General features: G+C 43.4%; 1 protein-coding gene across 2 annotated transcripts in view; it reads right to left on the bottom strand.

Annotated features, from left to right (window-relative positions):
* The window catches only part of AOAH (acyloxyacyl hydrolase), a 74184-nt gene extending 55173 nt beyond the window's left edge, over window positions 1-19011 (bottom strand). Inside the window, exons 1-4 of one of the 2 annotated variants that reach the window (XM_069958424.1) lie at window positions 18611-19006; window positions 5809-5904; window positions 5344-5410; window positions 4509-4608 (exon numbers count right to left, since the gene is read on the bottom strand). In XM_069958424.1, the coding sequence (XP_069814525.1) occupies window positions 4509-4608; window positions 5344-5410; window positions 5809-5904; window positions 18611-18758 (411 nt within the window). In that variant the 5' untranslated portion in view covers window positions 18759-19006. Of the gene's footprint in view, window positions 1-4508; window positions 4609-5343; window positions 5411-5808; window positions 5905-18610 lie in introns of both variants that reach the window. The other variant, XM_069958425.1, reaches the window with a different exon arrangement.
* Between the last annotated feature and the right edge of the window lie 4089 nt (window positions 19012-23100).

Genomic DNA, 23100 nt, shown 5'->3' on the forward strand with positions numbered 1-23100 from the left:
AGCCTCTCAACAATAAACTCCAAACACAATAAAATCTATGTAAAGTAGAAAAGTAGATACACTGCAGCCTATTTCTCACAGTGCACTCCAGCCGCCAGCCTGGAACACACTGATGTGCTGCTAGACGGTTTAATAGTTGCATAAAAGTGTGATTAATCTTTGCTATCTATAATTTTAGCTCTAACAAGGGCTTTTGGGGATCCCTTCTGCCTAAAATCACCTAACACCTAACTGCTCCTACTATACACTGTCTCCCCGTCTAGCTCCAAGTAGCATCTGATACTGAATGTCAAATCCACTATTCTATTAATGTGAAGGTCACATGGTTTAGCCAGCCAATGAATGTAGATGTTTTTTTTTTCTTATTATGTGCTTCTAGTGCCTGTCCCACCCCCCCTGCATGGTTATTGGTTAAAAATAAACACCAGGGAAGGTGGGAGGGGAATCAAATTTTTACTGCATGTTTGATTGAATACTCGGTCGAAAACGAGTGTTTCAAATAGTGTACTAATCAGTCAAATATCTACTCGCTCATCTCTAATAAAGAAGGCTTTTTGCCTCCGGAGATTGAACTTTTTCTCCAGGTGGAGGTAGTGCTCCCTTGCAGCGCCACCTGCGGCCCCCTGAGCCCATATATCCGGCCCCCGTCTCGGCACAGAAGCCTTGCTGAATGACAGCAGGGAGAAAGCTCTTTTCCCCCGACATGTGACTGCAGCCCTATCCCCCGCCCCCCACAGTGTCTCCCAGCTCACAGCTGCCCCTAACCCTCACCCCCTCCGGACAGAGACAGATCAGCAGTGTGATCCTTCGCTGTACCTCCTCCTGTACATATCTGTCTGTGTGTTAGTGGAGCACGTGTGTGTTAGTGTTCTGTGTGGCTGAGGTAGGACAACAACTCCCAGCATACTCCTATGTTGCTGTGGTAAGACAACAAATCCCAGCATGCTCCTGTGTGGCTGTGGTAGGACAACAACAACTCCCAGCATGCTCCTGTGTGGCTGTGGTGAAACAACTCCTCTCAGCATGCTTCTGTGTGGCTGTGGTAGAGTAACAACAACTCCCAGCATGCTCCTGTGTAGCTGTGGTACGACAACAACTACTCTGAGCATGCTCCTGTGTGGCTGAGGTAGAACAACAACTACTCCCAGCATGCTCCTGTGTGGCTGTGGTAGGACAAAAACAACTCCCAGGAGGCTCCTATATGGCTGTGGTAGAACAACAACTCCCAGCATGCTCCTATGTGGCTGTGGTAGAACAACAACTACTCAGAACAATAGCAGCAGCATATAGTCTGGCCCTTCACCGCTTTGAGGGACAGTGAACTGGCCCCCTGTATAAAAAGTTTGGGGACCCCTGGTCTAGGGTATATATATGCCTACTTGTATGTGTATATGTGACGGTATGTGTGTCTGTGTTAGCAGTATATACAAAGTTTGTTTCCAAGAGATAGACTGGAGATGGGCTGGCAATCAGCCTGGGGGGGGGGGGGGGGTCGCGAAAAGAATATTTTGCACAGGGTGCCATCTACCCTAAAGCCGGAACTGCCCCCTTGTCTTTTGAGGGGGTTTTAGCTGGAACATCTTTTCCCCAAATTTCTTGTAGAGGCCTTTGAGAAGAGACGTTTAAGGGTAGATATGATTAATATCTCCCCTTAAACATCTCCTCTCGAGACTAAGGGCCCTATTATGGTGCGTTTACGTGGAACATTTGTCTTTCGAATTTTCACAATAACGATCGCATTTGAGCGATAATCGTTCTGTGTAAACACAGCAAACGAGCGAGAAATCGTTCATTTTGATCTTTTAACATGTTCCCAAATCGTTTTTCGGCATTCGCTAAAAAATCGCAGATTGCTTCGTGTAAACAGTCTTTCAAAGACTGTTTTCACCCTATGTGGAAGATGGGCTGAACATTATAAAAACCTGCTTTAAAATCGTTAAATGATCGATTGGGCAAATTATCGCTTTGTGTAAACGCAGCATTACACGGGATGATTATCGTGCAAAAAAATCAAATTTAAACGATAATTGTTCTGTGTAATTGCAGGCAACGATTGAAAAATCATTCGTATGTCGTTGATAGTTGATTTAGATCTAAACCTAAAATTATCGGTAATTGTTTGCTAATCGTTCGCTGTAATTCCACTTTCGTTCGCGCAAGTTCCGCATTTTTTCACTAATCCTTCAGTGTAAATGCACATTGTTCATTGCTTTCCTGGGATCAGAAGGAATAAACAATCATAGTAACGATCGCAATAACGATCGTAGTAACGATCGTTTCTAAAGACCATTGTTCTGTGTAATATGGTGAACGATTTTAGGTTAACGATAAACAATCTCGTTTGCGATAGGTTATTGTTAGTCGTTAAATGTTAAAAATTGCTTTGTGTAATAGGACCCTCAGAACAGTGCTGCAAAACAGGAAAGATGACAGATAAAAAGTCAGAACCCAGCTATTAGGTCACATGTCTGACATCTGACACCAGGATGTAGTTCAGGCAGGGGCGTAGCTAGGGGTTCAGCCTAGGGGGGACAAGTTAGTCTCAGTTGACCCCCAACTGATTATGTTACCCATAGGGAACCTCAGCAGATGACACTGCTTTTTGAACAATAAAGGGTATATTTTGCTATAATACTCATAGTGAACAGGGATTGAGAACATTGGAAAAGACTTTGTATATTTCACATGTATAACCATGTCAAAATTAAAGGGGTTATTCAGCATTGCAAAAACATAGCTGTCTTTTTCCAGAAACAGCGCCACTCTCCTCCAAAGTTTGAGTGTGGTAGTGCAGCTCAGTTCCACTAAAAGAGAATGGAACTAAGTTGTAATACCACACACAACATAGAGGCAGCTATGGTGCTGTTTCTGTTTTCTAATTACTGTATTTTCCTGCATACAAGACTACTTTTTAACCCAGGAAAATCTTCTCCAAAGTCAGGGGTTGTCTTATACGAGGGTGTCATCTTATAAGGCGAGTGCTGAAAAACTTCAGAACCAGACTAGAGAATCTGCAGTTGCCGCATACGGTGGGGGGAGCTAAAAAAAACACCCACATCCCCACCCAATTACCCAATCACTGTATGAAGGGCAGAGCAAGCTACAGGCATCCGGGGTATGGAAAACAGATATGTTAGAGTGGCGCTGTGCCAAGAAAAACACCCCTCTTTCACCTGTCTGGCCCGCCCTTATATCCTACTGGTATTACTGTACCTCATTCTCTGCCTCTCAGATCTCGCTGCTGTCTGATATTTTAAAATAATTTTTATTTGGTGTGTTTTGAAAAAGGAGCAATCTTATATGGCGAGTATATCCCAAACTCTATATTTTTACTTGAAAAGTTGGAGGTCGTCTTATTCGCCAAATTGTCTTATATGCCGGAAAATACGGTAGCCATCCATTCATTCTTCTATTTCTTTATCTCATATCTATCTTTATCTCATATAAGGCAATCCCCCAAAAGGTAGTATCAGCCATGTAGGCATCCCCTCCAGCACCCTCTCATGTAGGTAATCCGCACGGTATGTATTCCCCATGCAACCACCCCCTTCCCCAGCAGTAATCTCCCTGGTAATCCTCCTAGTGTTTAGACCCCATCACCACCGCCACCACTTTGAGTGGACTGTACCTCCAAATTAGGTACCCCCTTTTCAGTTTGGCAGCACATCCTATACCCCAACCCCCATAGATAACATCCTTCCCAGGAGTTAGCCCCACCCACCCACATAGGTCTCCTCCTCTATAACTAAGAAAACAAAAGCCATACTTACCTGCTGTGCAGCTGCAGTCTTCCGATGTCAACTCTCTCCCTGCTTTGTGAGCGCACGAGTGACATCACTCATGTCTCGCAGCTATAAGGGAGGGAACGGCTTCTTGTGAGCACAACAGTGATTGGCAGGGTGGAGAGCCTTTTTAAACACCGTGCCACATTCAACCGTATGTTCTTCTTTCAACAGGCACATCATTTGCTAGCCATGTGGGCCCCCCATGAGCAAGTAAGGCTGGCCAGGGGCCACCTACAGCCAATAGACATTTGGTAAGTCTTTCTGCAAAAGCAATAGCTTTTGTGGACAACATTAACTGGTGAAATCTTCAGTAGGCCCCCTGCCTGTGTGGGCCTGGTAGCGGCCGCCCCCTCTGCCCCCACCAAATTACGCTACTGAGTTCAGAGATACCTTGGCTCTCCAGCTGTTGCAAAATTACAACTCCCATCAAAACGATGGAAAATTTTCACCGGACTTCTCCTTTAAACTTTTATGTAAACAAGTCAGAAAGAAACCGATGTATTATAAAACAGCTAAGATAATAAGCAGTATCTAGCTAATTCTAAATATTCTTTAGATTATTCCTTGGTGCTTGAGAAGAGTATTATGCATTGCAAACATATCTCATAGCACATGAGATTTGTGAGTTCTAACACTGATTTTTTTCCAAGAAAAAATTACTAACCACATTTCTGTTCAGTATTTTTTCCTATTTTTATTACTGTACATTTAGTGAGCTCTTACCGCAGGTTTCTCATATAGATGACAGACTGGCTTGTGTGGTTCAGTTTTACACAACTTTACTGCATAACAAATTACATCTGCTTTCAGTCGTTGATTTAACCTTGTGAAAAAATGAAATAAAAAAAATACCTTTAAAAATGTAAATGCAGACTTTAAATTTGTTTATATGTGACTGTATGTATAGTGTGGGTAAAATAACATCATATAATGAGAGTCTTTGTGTGCAGCAAAATAAAGAGTAACAAATAATAAGCCTAGCATGCATGAGATGGGATGTTGTATCAATATTAGATGAGTGGAGTTTCAACCACAGGCACCTCTGTTGATCAGTTAATGGGACTGCAGCTCGAGCTAGTGCCACAGTGTTTATATATGCTCTGTACCTGCAATCACTATACTAGTTCAATGCTGCAGTCCTTAGCACCGCTGATACTAATAGTGTATCTATACAAGCATAAACTGGAGTAAACTTGGCAGAGATTATCCCTTTAATGCAACCAGCATTTGGGGTGTCACGCTCTAGGGCACAGGTGTCACTATGGCTCTCCAGCTGTTGCAAAACTACAATTTCCATAATGCCTGGATAGCTACATTCTTGCTTTGGCTGTCCAGGCATTAATGTAATTGTAATAGGAATTTTGCAATGGCTGGAGAGCCACGAGTTTGACACCCTAGCTCCCCTTTATCATGCCTTGCAAAACTCATAAATTATATGGAACCATATTATGGCCATATGCATAAGGCCTATAAGAAGGAATACACCCCATGACTGGTCTTGTTGTCTGAATGTCTACTTTTCATGCTGTGAAATGATGTATAAAATAATTTAGCTTACAACTTGATTAGATCAGGTCCAAAGAGTTCAGCTATCATGGAACAGATTCCTCGTATACCTCCTTGCTCTGTGAATTGCAAAAAAAAAAAAAAGGCATTGGTCATACACTAAATTATAAGGGGGAATTTATCAAAGGGCTGTAAAGTAGAACTGGCTTAGTTGCCAGTAGCAACCAAACTCCACTTTTTATTTCCCAGATTCTTTAGAAAATGAAATATGGAATCTGATTGGTTGTTAGGGGCAACTAAACCAGTTTTACTTTATACAAGTCTGATAATCCTTCCTGTTTAAGCTCAGATTCAGCATTTAGCTATGATATTAAAGGGGTATTTTGACCAAAGACATTTATAGCATGCTCAAGGATGTTCAACAGAGCACTCCACCTATTGTGAGGTTGGGACCCTATGACCCAGAATATTTCTTAACTCTTAACGAAATATACTTTGGGCCTAAAACATTGCTTACCAGGCAAGAAAGAACACAGGAACTCCATTGCTTTCTCTGCCGAACTATTATGTATTTGAGCAAGTTGTTCCACCATGGATACTATTAAAATACATCCTAGTAAAAAACAGGAATAAAAAATACATTTAATATGCAAGACATGGAAATGTATAAAATAATAAGATATTGATGCCTGTGAAAGACTTCAGTGGTCTTTTTTGTTTAATGGGTGTGCATTGTTCATTCGTCATGGTACTCCAACACTCAGTGACCCTGCTCCTTTTTAGAAAATAATGTACACCTGGTATTTAACTCAAATGCAGCTATAGAGATTTTATTGTGAAATACTGACTGGGTGTAGGAGAAACTGTAGATAAGTGGGCTCCTTCGGTCACATTTCTCTACTGCCCAAAAATCCTACTGGACTGAGGTTAAAGAGTCACTGTCGTATTTTTTTTTTTTGCAGAAATCAATAGTCCAGGCGATTTTAAGAAACTTTGTAATTGGGTTTATTAGCCAAATCTGCCATTATCTGCATGTAAAAAGCCTTTTCCCAGGTCCCCCCCTCCTTCCTCTTTTTCATCCACTCTGAAAAATCTGAAAATTGTGACTTGTTGCAGGAGACGTACCCTGTCTGTTCTAGGGAGAGGGGAGGGGGGAGGAGGAAGGAGGGAGTTAGCCGGCAGCAGAAAGCAGATAACAGAGGATTACAGGCACGGAGCTGGGTGACAGCTGTAATCCGAGCTCAGACAGGTCACTGGTGATGGTCAGTAGAGATATCCCGTGAGGGATTTGTAGATTAACTCTTTGTTGTCCTGTTTTGGTCTTTTCTTTAGCTCTCTCCATAGGAGAACAATGAAGACAGGGGGGAGAGCTTCAAACTGCTTTTTCATGATAAAAATGCATTTTTCGGATAATAAACCCAATTACAAAGTTTCTTAAAATCGCCTGGACTATTGATTTCTGCAAAAAAAAAATTCACGACAGTGACACTTTAAAGCTTACCTGGCTTTCAGAATAAGCTGTTAAAGGGGTTATCCAGCGCTACAAAAACATGGCCACTTTTACCCCTCTCTTGTCTTGGGTGGGGTTTAAAACTCAGTTCCATTGAAGTAAATGGAGCTTAATTGCAAACCGCACCTGACCTGGAGACAAGAGAGGGGGAAAAGTGGCCATGTTTTTGTAGCTCTGGATAACCCCTTTAAGTGTGCACATGATGAATATTACTATTTCTGACCATTATATAACTAGTAGCGGGACTTTTTCTGCAGACTCTATTTTTAATTATTATTAGTAAATGGATTAGTAGGTTGAGACTAACAGTTAGTATGGTTCCCATACACTGTATGCAAGCACACAAGAAGATGAGATTCTGCTCTTCTCTGTGTTTGTTTAGCACACCCTAAGAAGCAGCAACAACACTGAGGACAACATGCAATATACATCAGTAAAGATCTGTGGAGGTTGTTGGGGTGAGATCTAATAATCAGTACAAAGTCATTCAGTCTGTGTCTGCCTCCACTTCCGCTAGCCTGGCAGGGCTGGCCTTCTTGTTTAGATGTTTGCTGAGCCCAGCCACTTAGTATACTCCTGCCTAGTCATAGGCTCTATACAGTAAGCTGAATAACCACTAATTAGTGATTATGGCAGGAGGGTGTAGCCCCTACACTGGGCTGCTGAAATAAAGAAGAAGCAGCTCAAAAAGCCATGGGAATAGGTTAGGTAAGCTGTTTTCTTCTTTATCCTTTCTGGGGCACAAATAGGGGTCACAAATAATACATTAGTAATGAGCTTGTTAGTACAAAGGGGAAACATTACTAATGTAGAAGTACAAAGAGAAGAGAGTCTTACAATTCAGGGATCTAGTCTGCTCTAGGGCCTGAATGAATATTGAGTCCGGTCTGGGATCTGATACTTATGGGGTTCAGTCTAGGATTTTGTCTGGAGTAATATTTCTGTACTGCTGTATGTAACACTATTCTTATATTTGTAACTGTAGATCTGGCAATTAGTTTTTTTTTAAATAATAGAATGTCCTTGCTTAATTTTCACATGTAACGGGTACATATTCATGCTCAATTGGGGAAGGGGCCCATTTCAAAGTTTGAAATAGTTTATGAAAAGCCCAGACTGAGGTCCAGAGCTCAAGTGAGATACAATCACAATGATAAAGCATATGCACACAACATTAGCTTTTGCAGTTACTAATATACTGTAAGACAATAACATTTTAGACTATAAGCTGCTTTGAAAACAGTTTAAGGGAAATATATTAAAATTGCATTTCTGCATAAAAGCAAAAGTTTCTCCTGCAAGCTATGCAATTCATTCTTTTAATTACTTTAATCCCTGTGTTAGGGTCTATTTACACAGAAAGATTATCTGACAGATTATCTGCAAAAGATTTGAAGCCAAAGCCAGAAACAGACTATAAACAGAGATCAGGCCATAAAGGAAAGCCTGAGATTTTTCCTCTTTTAAAATCCATTCCTGGCTTTGGCTTTAAATCTTTGGCAGATAATCTGTCAGATAATCTTTCTGTGTAAATAGACCCTTACCTGTGGTAGAAATAACATATTGTCAATTTAGTTTATTGTTCATTATACTTTTAAACAAGGATACAATTTAAAATATTAAAGTTATAATACAATGTTATATGTCTCTTATATTAATCCAAGACTTTTATGAATAAATTGCTAGCTGTAAATGAAAAATATATTTCAGTCATAATGGTAAGTCAACTGCCTCCATTTATGTTTTCCTTGCCACTTTAACCTTTCTTTTCTAAGCTGAATCTTATTTGGACCATGTAGAAAACTGAAATGCTTTAGAAATTTTAATCAGAAAATGTCTTATGCCTAAATCAGGTCCTAAACCTGATTAATGGTTTCATGCTGCCCGAACCACGGACAGCAGGAAACACTGAAAGGCTCCCTCTGTTCATTGATGTAAACGTCTGCATTTTAGAGGAATCATGGTTAAAGGGATATTCTGGGGGGGAAATCAATAAATTAGCTATGGAAAGGAGTGACCAAGGTTAATTCTTTCCTAACATGCTTTCCTGTCCTTAGTTGGCTGCCCAGGGAGATCGCTGGTCCTGCCACGTAATCCTCCGGCCGCCAATCTTCTTACTTCCTGTGACATACCTTATGCTCTTTCCTTCCAGTGCGGTAACGTCACCGTATCCTTACTACACCTGTGCCTGGCTCTCCTTCTTCTCATTGGCATCAGAGCACTGAACCCAGATACTCTGCTGCCAATAAGAAAGAGAGTTGGCCACAGGCGCAGTAAGGGTAGAGTGATGTCACATCACTGTACCCGAACGAAGAGAAGATGCGGTATTGGGGCTCACAGAAAGAAGATCGCAAGGCGATGGATCACCGCACCGGCAATTTCCTGGGACAGGTAAGTATATTGTCCCCTACCCACCAGGACAGCATTTGTTAGCGGCATAGACCCTCCTCCCCCCGCTCTCCCTCTCACCCCTGTCTCTACTGCCTGTCTCCAGCTGTGGAGCTTAGAACAGTGGCAAACAGAAGGGACCGGTGTGACAGGGAGAGAGAAGCGTCTGCAGGGGCATATCTGGCTACAGGGGGAGACTGGCTGCATGGGCATATCTAGCTACAAGGGGGGCTGGGAACTGGCTGCAGGGGCATATCTGGCTATACTCTTTATACACTGTTCCACCTCTGCCCACTAGGTGTGCTCTGTAAGGAAACAGCCAGAGACAGTGGCGTAGCTACCGCGGTCGCCGCCGCAACCGGGCCCGCCACGAAGGGGGACCCGCGAGGCCCTCCCGATCAATCACTCTTGTGACCGCAAGCATTGTTTTGCTTGCGGTCACAAGAGTCCGGCTCCGTCTTCCCCCGGCTGCTGTGCGGCTGCCGGGGGTGTCATGTCTTATCCCCGGCAGCGCGCGCATCCCAGAGCTCCCTGCGCGCCTTGGGCCCTGACTTGCGCGCAGGGAGCTCTGGGATGCGCGCGCTGCCGGGGATAAGACGCGACACCACCGGCAGCCGCGCAGCAGCCGGGGACAGACCAGGAGGAGTGAGGATCAACGTGGGAGCGCGTTGTCAGGTGAGTTAAGTTTTGTTTTGTTTTTTCATCAGCCTGCAGGGTGGGGGGAAAGAGGGGGCATCTATGAGGGTGGGGGGAAAGAGGGGGGCATCTATGAGGGTGGGGGGAAAGAGGGGGGCATCTATGAGGGTGGGGGGAAGAGGGGGGCATCTATGAGGGTGGGGGGAAAGGGGGGCATCTATGAGGGTGGGGGGAAAGGGGACCATCTATGAGGGTGGGGGGAAGGAGGGGACCATCTATGAGGGTGGGGGGGAAGAGGGGCCATCTATGAGGGTGGGGGGGAAAGAGGGACCATCTATAAGGGAGGGGGAAAGGGGACCATCTATAAGGAAGGGGGGAAGGGGACCATCTATAAGGGAGGGTGGGGGAGAGGGGGCCATCTATAAGGGAGGGTGGGGGGAGAGGGGACCATCCATAAGGGAGGGTGAGGAGAGAGGGGGCCATCTATAAGGGAGGGGGAGAGGAGGCCATCTATAAGGGAGGGGGTAGAGGAGGCCATCTATAAGGAGGGGGCAGAGGAGGCCATCTATAAGGAGGGGGGAGAGGAGGCCATCTATAAGGGAGGGGGTAGAGGGGGCCATCTATAAGGAGGGCGAGAGGAGGCCATCTATAAGGGAGGGGGTAGAGGGGGCCATCTATATGGAGGGGGGAGAGGAGGCCATCTATAAGGGAGGGTGGGGGGAGAGGGGGCCAGCTATAAGGAGGGCAACATGGGGGGAGGGGGGCCATCTATTTGGGGGGGGCAACATAGGGGGAGAGGGAATACACAGAGGGGGGCATATATTATTAGGGGGTCACATAGAGTCAGGGCTACCCACTAAATGAGGGTGTAAAGGGGCCAATACAGATGTACAGTGTGTAAAGAGATGAGGATTGTGTCAGAGTGAGGAGACTAATATGTCTGTCTGGCAGATTCCGTGGATTCGTGGCTCGGACAAGTTCTCATAACGGCCCAGGACGGATGGAGAAGATGAAAAGGAAAGAACTCCGATCAGAGAAGACGTCTCCTGTGAGTCACCTGATATAACTGCACTGTAATGTATATGGTGTATAGAACCTGTGTAGAGCTGGGGCCACCTCTATATGACTGGATGAGGTGATTTAGTATACTGGATTTGGTCAGTAACAATATGGTGGTGATGGTAGTGGTTGTGGTGTGGCGGTAATGTTTCCTTCCTATATACTGGTATTACTGGTAATATTGGTCTCAGTATACAGGATTTGGTCGGTAACAGTATGGCGGTAATATGTACGGTGATAATACTTTCTCTTCCAATATGCTGGTGTTATTGGTAATATCTGTCTTGGTGTGTATATATATATATATATATATATATATATATATATATATATATATACACACACACACCAATAGCATCACTTGGTCGTGAAAGGAGGGGGGGGGGGCCAAGTTGGCCTCTCGCACCAGGGCCCAGGAGACATTAGCTACGCCCCTGGCCAGAGCTGTTTGTAAACAAACAGCCAAAATGTAAATAAAGCTGTACCATAGCAGGAAAAGCTGATCGAGGAGAAACAAGTATATGGGGAGGTTGAGCTAGGCTTTGGCAATACAGCAGGATGTTTTTTGAACTATGTCATTAATCTTGGAAAACCACTTTAAAAAATGGGACAGTAATTGAAATCCAAATCATCAGGGCACTGTGTTTTCCTGAATCCTAAATCCTGTTATGGCAATTAATATATTTTATAGCAGTTACTATAACATATTCAGAAGTTTCAATATCTGGCTTCCTTCAAGAGTTGCTTGTCTAAATAGGTTTTGTGCTTACGAGGAAACAGAATATAGGGTTAAAAATAAAAACATAAAAGAGCATCAAATCCCTTAGGCAAAGTTTTAATCAGAGACATGAACACAAACAGAGATATAGCAAAATACAAGAAGGTCAAGTGTCTTCAATGTGCAGCAGAATGGCAGATCACATGGCTGAAATGAAAATTTAAAATGCTAAACTAATGAAATATATAATGTATTTTCGATTGGCGAAAGAAAGGCCTGATGATATACTGGTTGGTACATTGATTACTGTTGCACAATGATCAATGACTAATTCTCGGAAAACAACCTATTGACATATGCTTAAATTTATCACCTCTAGCTGCAAACTTGGGGCATAAATTAACATAAACCTAAAAATCCTCTCAAATATCATTGAAAAATCTATCCCTTGCTTCTTCTCTGACATACAAAATCAACCTGCTATTTACATGTACACATTACATTGTTAACAAAGAATAGAATTTATGGTCTGCACCATATTAGTGTACATTATGCATACAATACACACAAGAAAAGCATCCGCCATTCTGGGAATAGGACAGGCCACAGTTGCATTGGACTCCACAGAATACAACTTACATTGATCCAAAAAGAGAGGAGCAGGGAGTGGCAGTGGCTTTCTTATAGGCTGGGATAACACATATATTTTGTTCATTATTTGGTAGCCAAAACAAGGGATGGAAATGACACAGAAAAACTATAATTTAAAGATTTACATATTTTCTGAGTTTTAGATCCACTTCTGGTCTTGCCTAGAAATATTGAGCAAAACTGACCAAGTAATAACCAAAAAACTATGTGTGAACCGAGCCATACATTTAGAATGGTATTTCAGTATCAGAAAATTGTATTTAAATAAAACCCTCTGCCTAAGAAATATACGTACCTTACTAATATTGTGTTATAACTAATAGTACTGGCATTTTTTTGTGACCATCCCCAGGAAGCTGTGTAGTTCTTCTATTTTCAGTGTGGTTTGGTCTCTAACTACCCGATTCCTCCCTCTCTCCAAAGACAACACATGATCACACACATCATCAGACACAACACATTTTTTCTGAGCTATAGCACCGTTCCCTGAGTGATGTCACCATCTCTTACCTCTTATATCTTTATTGGTGACATTTAGGGAGAAAGTGTGTTGGTCATATTTCACTTAGCTCATAGTCTATTTGGTCTTGGAGATAAACTTTTGTCAATTTTTCAGAGTGACTCATGAGTTAATGAGAGTGTGGAGAAAAGGAAGAGAGCATGATAAGAGGAGAAAGAGGCATTTTAACATAAATTCCAAAATTTCATGTATTCCCTTGTGCAAAATTCGTAAAAAGGTTAGTTTCCAACTGACATGTTACTATCACTTTAAAAAACTTTTGATGTGCAGTAACACAGGCATGTAAATGTTTTGGTCGGTCATTATCTCTGTCATTGAGGGTCAGTGCTGAAACTTCACAATGACTGGATATAGAGTTGAAATCCTCCTTACCTGAGAAAAAAAACACTGTTAGGCGACTAGCTGCCTCAAAAAGAGAGAACCTGAGAGCTTCTGGAGTGTGTTTCTGCAATCTAAGCCAGTCTGCCTGCTAAAGACAATACTTTTTCCAAAAGGTAAATCAAGGCTTTCCTCTCACTTCTCACAACCCATAAAGCTCAGGTGTAAGCCCTGCCTTACTATGCTGTTGCTGTTTCATTGCTACTGATATAGCTGTATAAGCAACAGCTTTATCCTCCTAGTTACCATCTCAAGTAGTGTAGTGTAGTGTATAAACCATCCACAAGCACAGCATAGCCTATTCAGTGCACTTTTACTAGCACAATGGCATAGCAGAGAGAAAAATGTGCTGTGCAGAAGAAGTAAGGAGGTAAGGAAGTCCATGTGTGTGTACTACTGGCAAAAAGAATGCAAAATAGATGTGCAACAATGAGGAAGCTGCCAGGCGCTTACTACCAGCAGTGAGACCACTAAAATTACCTTATCACCACTCTAAAAATGAGTAATATAAGAAAAACATGCAGGTTTTTAAAAAATCTTTTAAAACGACAATATTTTACAGTGGATGGATATGTTCACATGACATTTTTTCTTTTCCGTTTATTTTTTAACCCCTTCAAGACCAAGCCTATTTGCACCTATTTGTTCGTTTAGTTTGAAATTTCTCAATTTCACGAGGAACAAGAGAAAAAAAATACCCCAAAATTTGTAACGCAGGTTCTCCTGAGTCAAATGGTACCTCATATGTTGGTATAAATGACTGTATGGGCACACAGCAGGGCTCAGAAGGAAAGGAGCGCCAATTAGCTTTTTCAATGCAGATTTTGCTGAGCACCAGGTGCGTTTGCAGAGCCCCTGTAATGTCTACAGAATAGAACCTCCCCAAAAGTCACCACATGTCGGAAAGTACACCCCTCAAATAATTCATCTTGGGGTAGGATGAGCATTTTAGCCCCACAGGTATTAGAGGAAAGTATTCAAAATTGGCCAGTAAAAATGAAAAACTTGAATTTTTCCAATAATATGTTGGTTTAGTTTGAAATTTCTAAATTTCACAAGGAAAAGGAGAAAAAATGTACCATAAAATCTGTAACACAGGTTCTCCTGAGTACAACGGTACCCCATATGTGGGCATAAACTACTGTATGGGCACACAGCAGGGCTCAGAAGGGAAGGAGCGCCAATTTGCTGGAGCAAAACTGCAGCTAGTAATAGTTATTAGAATAGCGCAGTTACTAAAATAAAATAAAATAAAAAAATTTGATTACAGGTAATGTGGGGTGGTTACGGACAGTCTGGGGTGGTTCCGGGTAATCTGGAGGTGGTTACGGGCAGTCTGAGGTGGTTACGGGTAATCTGGGGTGGTTACGGGTATTTTGGGGTGGTTACGGGTAATCTGGGGTGGATACGGTCAACATGGGGTGGTCACGGGCAACCTGCTGTGGTTACGGCAACCTGGGGTGGTTAGAGGCAACCTGGGGTGGTTACGGGCAACGTGGGGTGGATACGGACAACCTGCTGTGGTTACAGACAATCTGGGGCGGTTACAGGCAACCTGCTGTGGTTAGAGGCAATGTGGGGTGGTTACAGACAATCTGGGGTGGTTACGGACAATCTGGGGTAGTTACGGACAATCTGGGGTGGTTACAGGCAACCTGCTGTGGTTACGGCAACCTGGGGTGGTTACAGGCAAACTGGGGTGGTTAGAGGCAACCTAGGGTGGTTACGGGCAATGTGGGGTGGTTACAGACAATCTGGGGTGGTTACGGACAATCTGGGGTGGTTACGGACAATCTGGGGTGGTTACAGACAATCTGGGGTGGTTACGGACAATCTGGGGTGGTTACAGACAATCTGGGGTGGTTACAGACAATCTGGGGTGGTTACAGACAATCTGGGGTGGTTACAGGCAACCTGCTGTGGTTACGGATAAACTGAAGTGCTAATAGGTAATCTGAGGTGGGTACCTGTAATCTGGCATAGTTACGGGCAATCTGGAGGGGGTCACTGGCAATTTGGGGTGGTCAGAGGCAAGGTGCGGTGGTCAGAGGCAAGGTGCGGTGGTCAGAGGCAAGGTGCGGTGGTGAGAGGCAAGGTGCGGTGGTCAGAGGCAAGGTGCGGTGGTCAGAGGCGACGTGCGGTGGTCAGAGGCAAGGTGCGGTGGTCAGAGGCAAGGTGCGGTGGTCAGAGGCGACGTGCGGTGGTCAGACGCAACCTGCGGTGGTTGCGTGCAATCTGGGGGTTACATGTACTCTGGCATGATAACGGGCAACCTGGGGTAGTTATTCGCAACCTGCGGTGGTTACGGGCAACCTGGAGGGGTTACAGACAATCTAGAATTGTTACGGATAGACTGAAGTGCTTATAGGTAATCTGGGGTGGGTACATGTAATTTGGGGTGGTTCCAGGCAATCTGGGGTGATTACGGACAATCTGGAGGGGGTCACTGGCAACGTGCGGTGGTTACGGGCAACGTGCGGTGGTTACGGGCAACGTGCGTTTTTTACGGGCAACCTGCGGTGGTTACGGGTAATCTGGGGTGGTTACAGACAATCTGGGGTGGTTACGGACAATCTGGGGTGGTTACAGACAATCTGGGGTGGTTACAGACAATCTGGGGTGGTTACAGACAATCTGGGGTGGTTACAGGCAACCTGCTGTGGTTACGGATAAACTGAAGTGCTAATAGGTAATCTGAGGTGGGTACCTGTAATCTGGCATAGTTACGGGCAATCTGGAGGGGGTCACTGGCAATTTGGGGTGGTCAGAGGCAAGGTGCGGTGGTCAGAGGCAAGGTGCGGTGGTCAGAGGCAAGGTGCGGTGGTGAGAGGCAAGGTGCGGTGGTCAGAGGCAAGGTGCGGTGGTCAGAGGCGACGTGCGGTGGTCAGAGGCAAGGTGCGGTGGTCAGAGGCAAGGTGCGGTGGTCAGAGGCGACGTGCGGTGGTCAGACGCAACCTGCGGTGGTTGCGTGCAATCTGGGGGTTACATGTACTCTGGCATGATAACGGGCAACCTGGGGTAGTTATTCGCAACCTGCGGTGGTTACGGGCAACCTGGAGGGGTTACAGACAATCTAGAATTGTTACGGATAGACTGAAGTGCTTATAGGTAATCTGGGGTGGGTACATGTAATTTGGGGTGGTTCCAGGCAATCTGGGGTGATTACGGACAATCTGGAGGGGGTCACTGGCAACGTGCGGTGGTTACGGGCAACGTGCGGTGGTTACGGGCAACGTGCGTTTTTTACGGGCAACCTGCGGTGGTTACGGGTAATCTGGGGGGGGGGGGTAGGGGTAATTTGGGAGTAAACTGCAATTATTACTATAATAAAAAGAGTGTTTTTTTTTTGTATGCTTGTCACTTTTTTCACTATATTACAATGATTACTGTGATATTTTCTATCACAGTAATCATAGTTTAGTGACAGAGACCAAATTTTCAGAGCTGGCTCGTTGTGGAGCGCGTGCGCACTTCGTAACCAGCCAGGACGTCGAGGAGGAAGGAGCTCCAGGATCAGGTGAGTATATGGGGTAGGGGAGGGTGACTGGGGGACAGGGGTGACAGGGGTGGGGGGCGACTTGGGGGGTGGGGACACATCACTTTTTATCCCCTGTCACCAATCATTTATGGTGACAGGGGATAAAAAGTGCCTGGAGCACATGGTACAAACGATCAGCGGTATATAGTATACACAGGGGGGTCCCCGATCACTGCCCCATGTTGTCCGATACCTCCGGATCTGATGGCCGCCGCGGGGAGGGGGGTTAGTGATCAGGGCACTAGGGGGGCTGATCTGGGGTCTGATTTAACTTATTTCATCTCCCCCAACCGTGGATTCACGGTGGGGGGAGATGAAATGCAGCGGCGGCACCGGCCCATTAGTGACCGCCGTTTCGGCGGTCACTAAGGGGTTAATGGGGGTCAGCTGCGGGATCGCAGCTGATTCTCATTATCTCCGGTGCTGTACACAGATGAGAGCGGGATCGCTGTCCCTGCAGCGATCCCGCTCTCATCACAAAGCCCCGTCAAAGCAGGAACGTATATATACATTCCTACTGCACGGGGCATGTGCAACAGGAATGTATATATACAGATTGCTGATGGGAAGGGGTTAAAATGACGTTCGTAATTTTGTGTTTTCCCCTTCAGATTGATACTTTTATAATGTGCTCAAGCTCTAGGATCTTAAATTATGTTATCTTTTTCTATAGAAATAGAGAAAATATATACATTTAAAATTAATTTTTAAATGAATTACACTGAGAAAGTACACTGGAATTTGGACAGTAGTCACACATACAGTACATACATTCCTCACAACAAATACATATAAACAATCGCTGCCAGATGGTAATAGTGCAAACAATTCTTTAAAACATTAATACCTACTGTATCAGATCAAATGTTGGAAGATTTCTGCAGATATTTAACAAATATCACAAAGGTAAGGCAATTTCTGTCCAATAATTCTTTCAGAACATGTAAGTAACCTTCTCAGTGATCTGTCCCTCAGGGATACCAAAACCAAACACCAATACAACACTATCGCTGTGTCATAGGTCTTTTATAGTTAGTTTTACACTAAAACCTTGAAAAATAATGGAGCTGCTGTGGTGTTTTATTACGAACAAGTGGTCTAGCAAACTAGACTAAAAATTTTTATTAAAGTATTGTATTGCCCCCCAATAGTTATACAAATCACCAACATACACTTATTATGGGAAATGCACAGAAAGTGCTTTTTTCCCTGCATCAAGGCTTCAATTCCTGGATAAAATGGTGATGTCACGACCCAACTACCAGAGCTGTGCGGGCTGTGGCTGCTGTAGAGGATGATGGCAGAGTGCTCTGTGTCCCTCAGTGTCCCTCTGCCATCATCCTCTCCAGCAGCCACAGCCCGCACAGCTCTGGGAGTCTGGTCGTGACATCACCATTTTATCCTGGAAGTGAAGCCTTGATGCAGTAGTAAGTGCAGGGAAAAAAAGCACTTTATAAGCATTTCCCATAATAAGTGTATATTAGTAATTTGTATAACTTTTTTTTTTTGGGGGGGGGGGGGGGGCAATATAATAGTTTATCAAAAAAATTTGCCCGACTTCTTTAAAAACTGAGTAGTTCTTTGCACACCTTCTCTCTTGATGTTTGAGCACAGGTTAATATGACTACAAATAGTGTTTCAGTGAGACATGTATAAGAAAACAGGGCTGAACATGGGCAGGATCACTGAAGAATCCTTGTAATAGATGTCAAATCATTGGCTCTTAAAACATGCTGTTGTGAATACATACAATGGTCACAATAACATTCTAAAACAATAATATTTACACAATATTAATTATGCTATAATTAAAAGGGATAAGAAACCAAACATAACATTTACTAAATATGTTTCTTTTGCCCATTCAAAAGTGAAATACTCTCTACAGTAACCAGAAAACTTAATAGAAAACTCTGCATACCTATGCAAGAAACATGTTCTTTGGAGAGTTTCACCGAGTTCTTTGTTGCTTTCTCTGGATGTAGTAAAGACCTGGATTTGCTGCTCTGTATGAAAACCACCAGGATCAGCAGGAGAAGCGTGGATACAACTAGGCTTAGCCCCTTCATCTTCTAGATCTGTGTCAGTCAGCACAGCCACAGTTCTGTTACTGGTATTGTCAGATGACTAACAGGAGGAAGTCCTCACATAAAATGCAGAGAAATCTGATAATAAGCTAGTCATGTCATGTAGTTCTGGAGGGCAAGAAAATCTGTACTGGAGCATGTACTACCAGAACTGGAAATTCTACTAAAGCTATTCCCTTATAGGTATATTACAAGATTCAAAAATCCTTTAAGAAGACGGAAAGTATGCTGAGAAATGTAACAAAAACAACAGCCAGCCCTACTTCCTCCTGTAACTGGTATTATCTGTGTCACATGTTGACAAAGTGTGTACACAATGTACAGAGAAAGGAAACTACTGATCAGCTTAACAAGTTTGAGTAATATGAGTAACTGGGGACTCCAGGCCAGACAGCATTACGTATAACAGCACAGAAATTTCCCAACAGAAATTTCCCATCATATAATTAATTCTCTTCCAAGACTAACACAAAAAATGATAGAGGTTTTAGTATGATCTGCTTTAATAAAAAAAAAACCACACAGATAACTTTTATTATGCAATATTTACAATGAATGGATGAAAAATTTGTGCTCTTGGGACATCAAGTAGTCTTGTGACATCAAGTTGTCAGTGTACCATCTTCTCATTGTAAATTCCTTGTTTATGCACTGTGGTTTGGAGATGTTACATGTGGATCTGGCACCTACAGTATATACAGCCTTTCTCCGAGATAAAGACTAGACTTGATCGAACATCTAAAAAGCTAGGTTCAATCAAACTCGAACCTAGCCAGACCTTCCGCATTTAATTGCTGATGTCTTCACGGTCTGTGCGGAAGGAGGAGACATCCCGGGGACCGCCTGGAATTCCAGGATTCGGCCTAGGAAGGTCCGGCTAGGTTCGAGTTTGATTGAACCCAGCTTTTTCAGATGTTCGATCAAGCCCAATTAAGACCTTCCCTGAAAATAAGATCTAGCTTTATTTTGCAGGATTTGTGGAGTAGGCTAAAAATATAAGCCCTACTCCAAAAATAAGCCCTAGTTAAAGTCAGCTGAGCTTTAGCCAATCAGTGCCAGACTTGTTATGGCTCACCCCCACCTGCTTAACACAAGCTGCAGGGGAGTGGTAAGAAGATGCACACAGAGGTAGATTGAATATGGGGGTGCGAAGAGTAGAGGGTACATGGTCCAACTACAGAGGGGGAGGTAGGTATAAAGTACAGGGGCTATTTGCAGAAAGTGGATTTAGACAGTAGGGTGGAACAACTACAGAGGGGGAGGGAGATATAAAGTATGGGGACTACATGCAGAGAGGGGATGTATATAGTATGGGGAAAGAACTACAGAGGGAGGAGGAAGGTATACAATGTAGGGGGCATTACTGCAGAGGGGGGGATGTATACAGTATGGGGGAACAACTAAAGTCAGCTCACCTTTTAGATGCCAGGAGGTACGGTGTATTCAGAGAGGGTGCACAGATTGGTGGCTTAGCCATTGATTCACAAATGTAACAGAACAGGTGATGATTCCAGCATTTCAAAAATATTAACCCTTTGAGGACCAGGCCCAAAATGACCTAGTGGACCGCGCACATTTTGATCTTAGTGTTTTTGTTTTTCCCTCCTCCCCTTCTAAGAGCTCCAGCACTTTCAGTTTTCTATCTACAAGCCATGTAAGTGCTTGTTTTTTACAGGAATAGTTGTACTTTGTAATGGCGTCTTTCATTTTACCATAACATGTATGATGGAACCCCAAATATATTATTTATGAAGATATAAATTGGTGAAATCGTAAAAAAGAATGCAATATGGTAAGGTTTGGGGGGTTCCTGTGTCTACGTTATGCACTATATAGTAAAAGCGACATTATACTATTACTCTATAGGTCAGCCCGAACACAACCATATGCAGGTTACACAGATTCTCTAATGTTATATATTTTTTTTAAATGAAATCCTTTTTTTTGACAATTAATTATAAATAAAATGGGACTATTGTGACACTTATAACAGTTTTATTTTTTTACCTACGGGGCTGTATGGGGTGTCATTTTTTCCGCCATGATCTCTAGTTTTTATTAATACCATATTTGTGAAGATCGGACATTTTGATCACTTTTTATAATTTTTTTTATATATAATGTAACATTAAATCGGTAATCCGCGCACTTTTCCCCCTATTTTCGTGTACGCCGTTCTCCGTTCGCAATGACGCTTGTAATATTTTAATAGATTGGACAATTACGCACGCTACGGTATATAATATGTTTATTAGTTTTTTTATTTTTATATGTTTTATTTATATAATGGGAAAGGGGGGTGATTTCAACTTTTATTGGGGGAGGGGTTTTGGGGTAGTGTGTTAGTGTTTTTAACTTTTTTTTTTTTTTTACACATTTGAAGTCCCTTTGGGGGACTTTTACATACACTAGTGTGATTACACACACTGATCATTGCTATGCCATAGGCATAGCACTGATCAGTGTTATCGGCGATCTGCTCATTGAGCCTGCCTGTGCAGGCTCATTGCAGCAGATCGCCGATCGGACCGCACGGAGGACGGTGAGAGACCTTCGGCGGTCCGTTTTACCGATCATGACCCCCGCAGCTGATGCGGGGGTCCCGATCGGTAAGTGACAGGGGACTCCCCCTGTCACTTACACTTAAACGCCGCGACAGCGGCGTTTAAGGGGTTAATGACACGCGGTAGCGCGATCGCTGCAGCGTGTCATTACCGGTTAGGTCCTGGCTGCTGATTGCAGCCGGCCCCCACCTGCTATGAAGCGCGCTCCGCTCCGGAGCACGCTTCATAGCGGGAGAACCACCCAGGACGTACAGTTATGCCCTAGGTCGTCTGGGGACAGACTTCCATGGCGTAACTATACGCCCTGGGTCGTCTAAGGGTTAAAATCCAAAATTCTTTATTAAATATTCATATTAAAAACAAAAATAGTACAGCTCATGTTGATCTAATGAACGTAGGTACAAACACATGTTTAAAATCAACGACAACCAATAGAAAGGTACTAGGAACAGAGGTGTATGTAATGAGCGCAATCAATTCACTAGTATTGGGAGGAGAAGACGAGTCTTTCTTATGGTGCGTTTACACAGACAGATTTATCTGACAGATTTTTTAAGCCAAAGCCAGGAATGGATTTAAAGGGAACCTGTCACCCCCCGTGCCGGGGTGACAGGCTCCCGACCCCCCGTTAGAGCCCCCTATGCTTACCTAATCCCGCCGGGTCCCGCTTCTGGAGGTGGTCGGGTGATGAAGATCTCAGCCGCTGCAGCCCGGCGTGCGCGCTGAGGGATGAGTCCAACACCCATAGAGAATGACGGAGCGCTGGACTCTCCTGTCATTCTCTATGGGTGTTGGACTCATCTCTCAGCGCGCGCGCCGGGCTGCAGCGGCTGAGATCTTCATCACCCGACCACCTCCAGAAGCGGGACCCGGAGGGATTAGGTGAGTATAGGGGGCTCTAACGGGGGGTCGGGAGCCTGTCACCCCGGCACGGGGGGTGACAGGTTCCCTTTAAAAAGAGGATAGATCCTAGTCTTTCCTATATGACCTATTCCCTGTTTATTAGTCTGTTCCTGGCTTTGGCTTCAAAGATCTGACAGATAAATCTCTCTGTGTAAACGCACCATTAAAACTCACATTCACATATGTACTAAAATGTATGACCAAACTTCACAACCATGCGTATATCCTTATTGTATTATATTAATCATGTATGTTAAATACTAGAGATCGCACTATAAAAACACATATAGTGTGAACACTCTTCTATGAATTTAACATATATACATTTCACATTGTTCTGATTAAACAAATATAATGGTAAAGGAGATCATTTTTTAAATTTAAACCAACAGGAATTCTGGTGTTTAATTGTATTGACAATGTCAATACACTAGTACTATTTAATAATACACTAACAATGATAATTCTAAGACACATAAAATTTGGGATTTCATTAATTGAGAGACAGATCACGCCATCTACATAATAGAGTGCACAATCTGCAAATTGAAATATGTTGGTTGCACAACAAGAAGAATTTATTGAGAAACAAAGTAGCAAGATCTCCTCGTTTACATTTTATGGCATCAAGCATATAGATGCATCTTTAAGAGGAGGTCACTGAAAAAAGCAATTATTCAACAAAGAAGCGGAATTTATTTTTAAATTAAACACCAGAATTCCTTTTGGTTTAAATTTTAAAATTGATCTCCTGTATATTTGTTTAATCAGAACAATGTGAAGAGTGTTCACACTATATGCGATTTTATCATGCAATCTCTAGTATTTAACATACATGATTAATATAATACAATAAG

Source organism: Dendropsophus ebraccatus, chromosome 2 (genome assembly GCF_027789765.1).
Source record: "Dendropsophus ebraccatus isolate aDenEbr1 chromosome 2, aDenEbr1.pat, whole genome shotgun sequence".
NCBI classification, from domain to species: domain Eukaryota; kingdom Metazoa; phylum Chordata; class Amphibia; order Anura; family Hylidae; genus Dendropsophus; species Dendropsophus ebraccatus.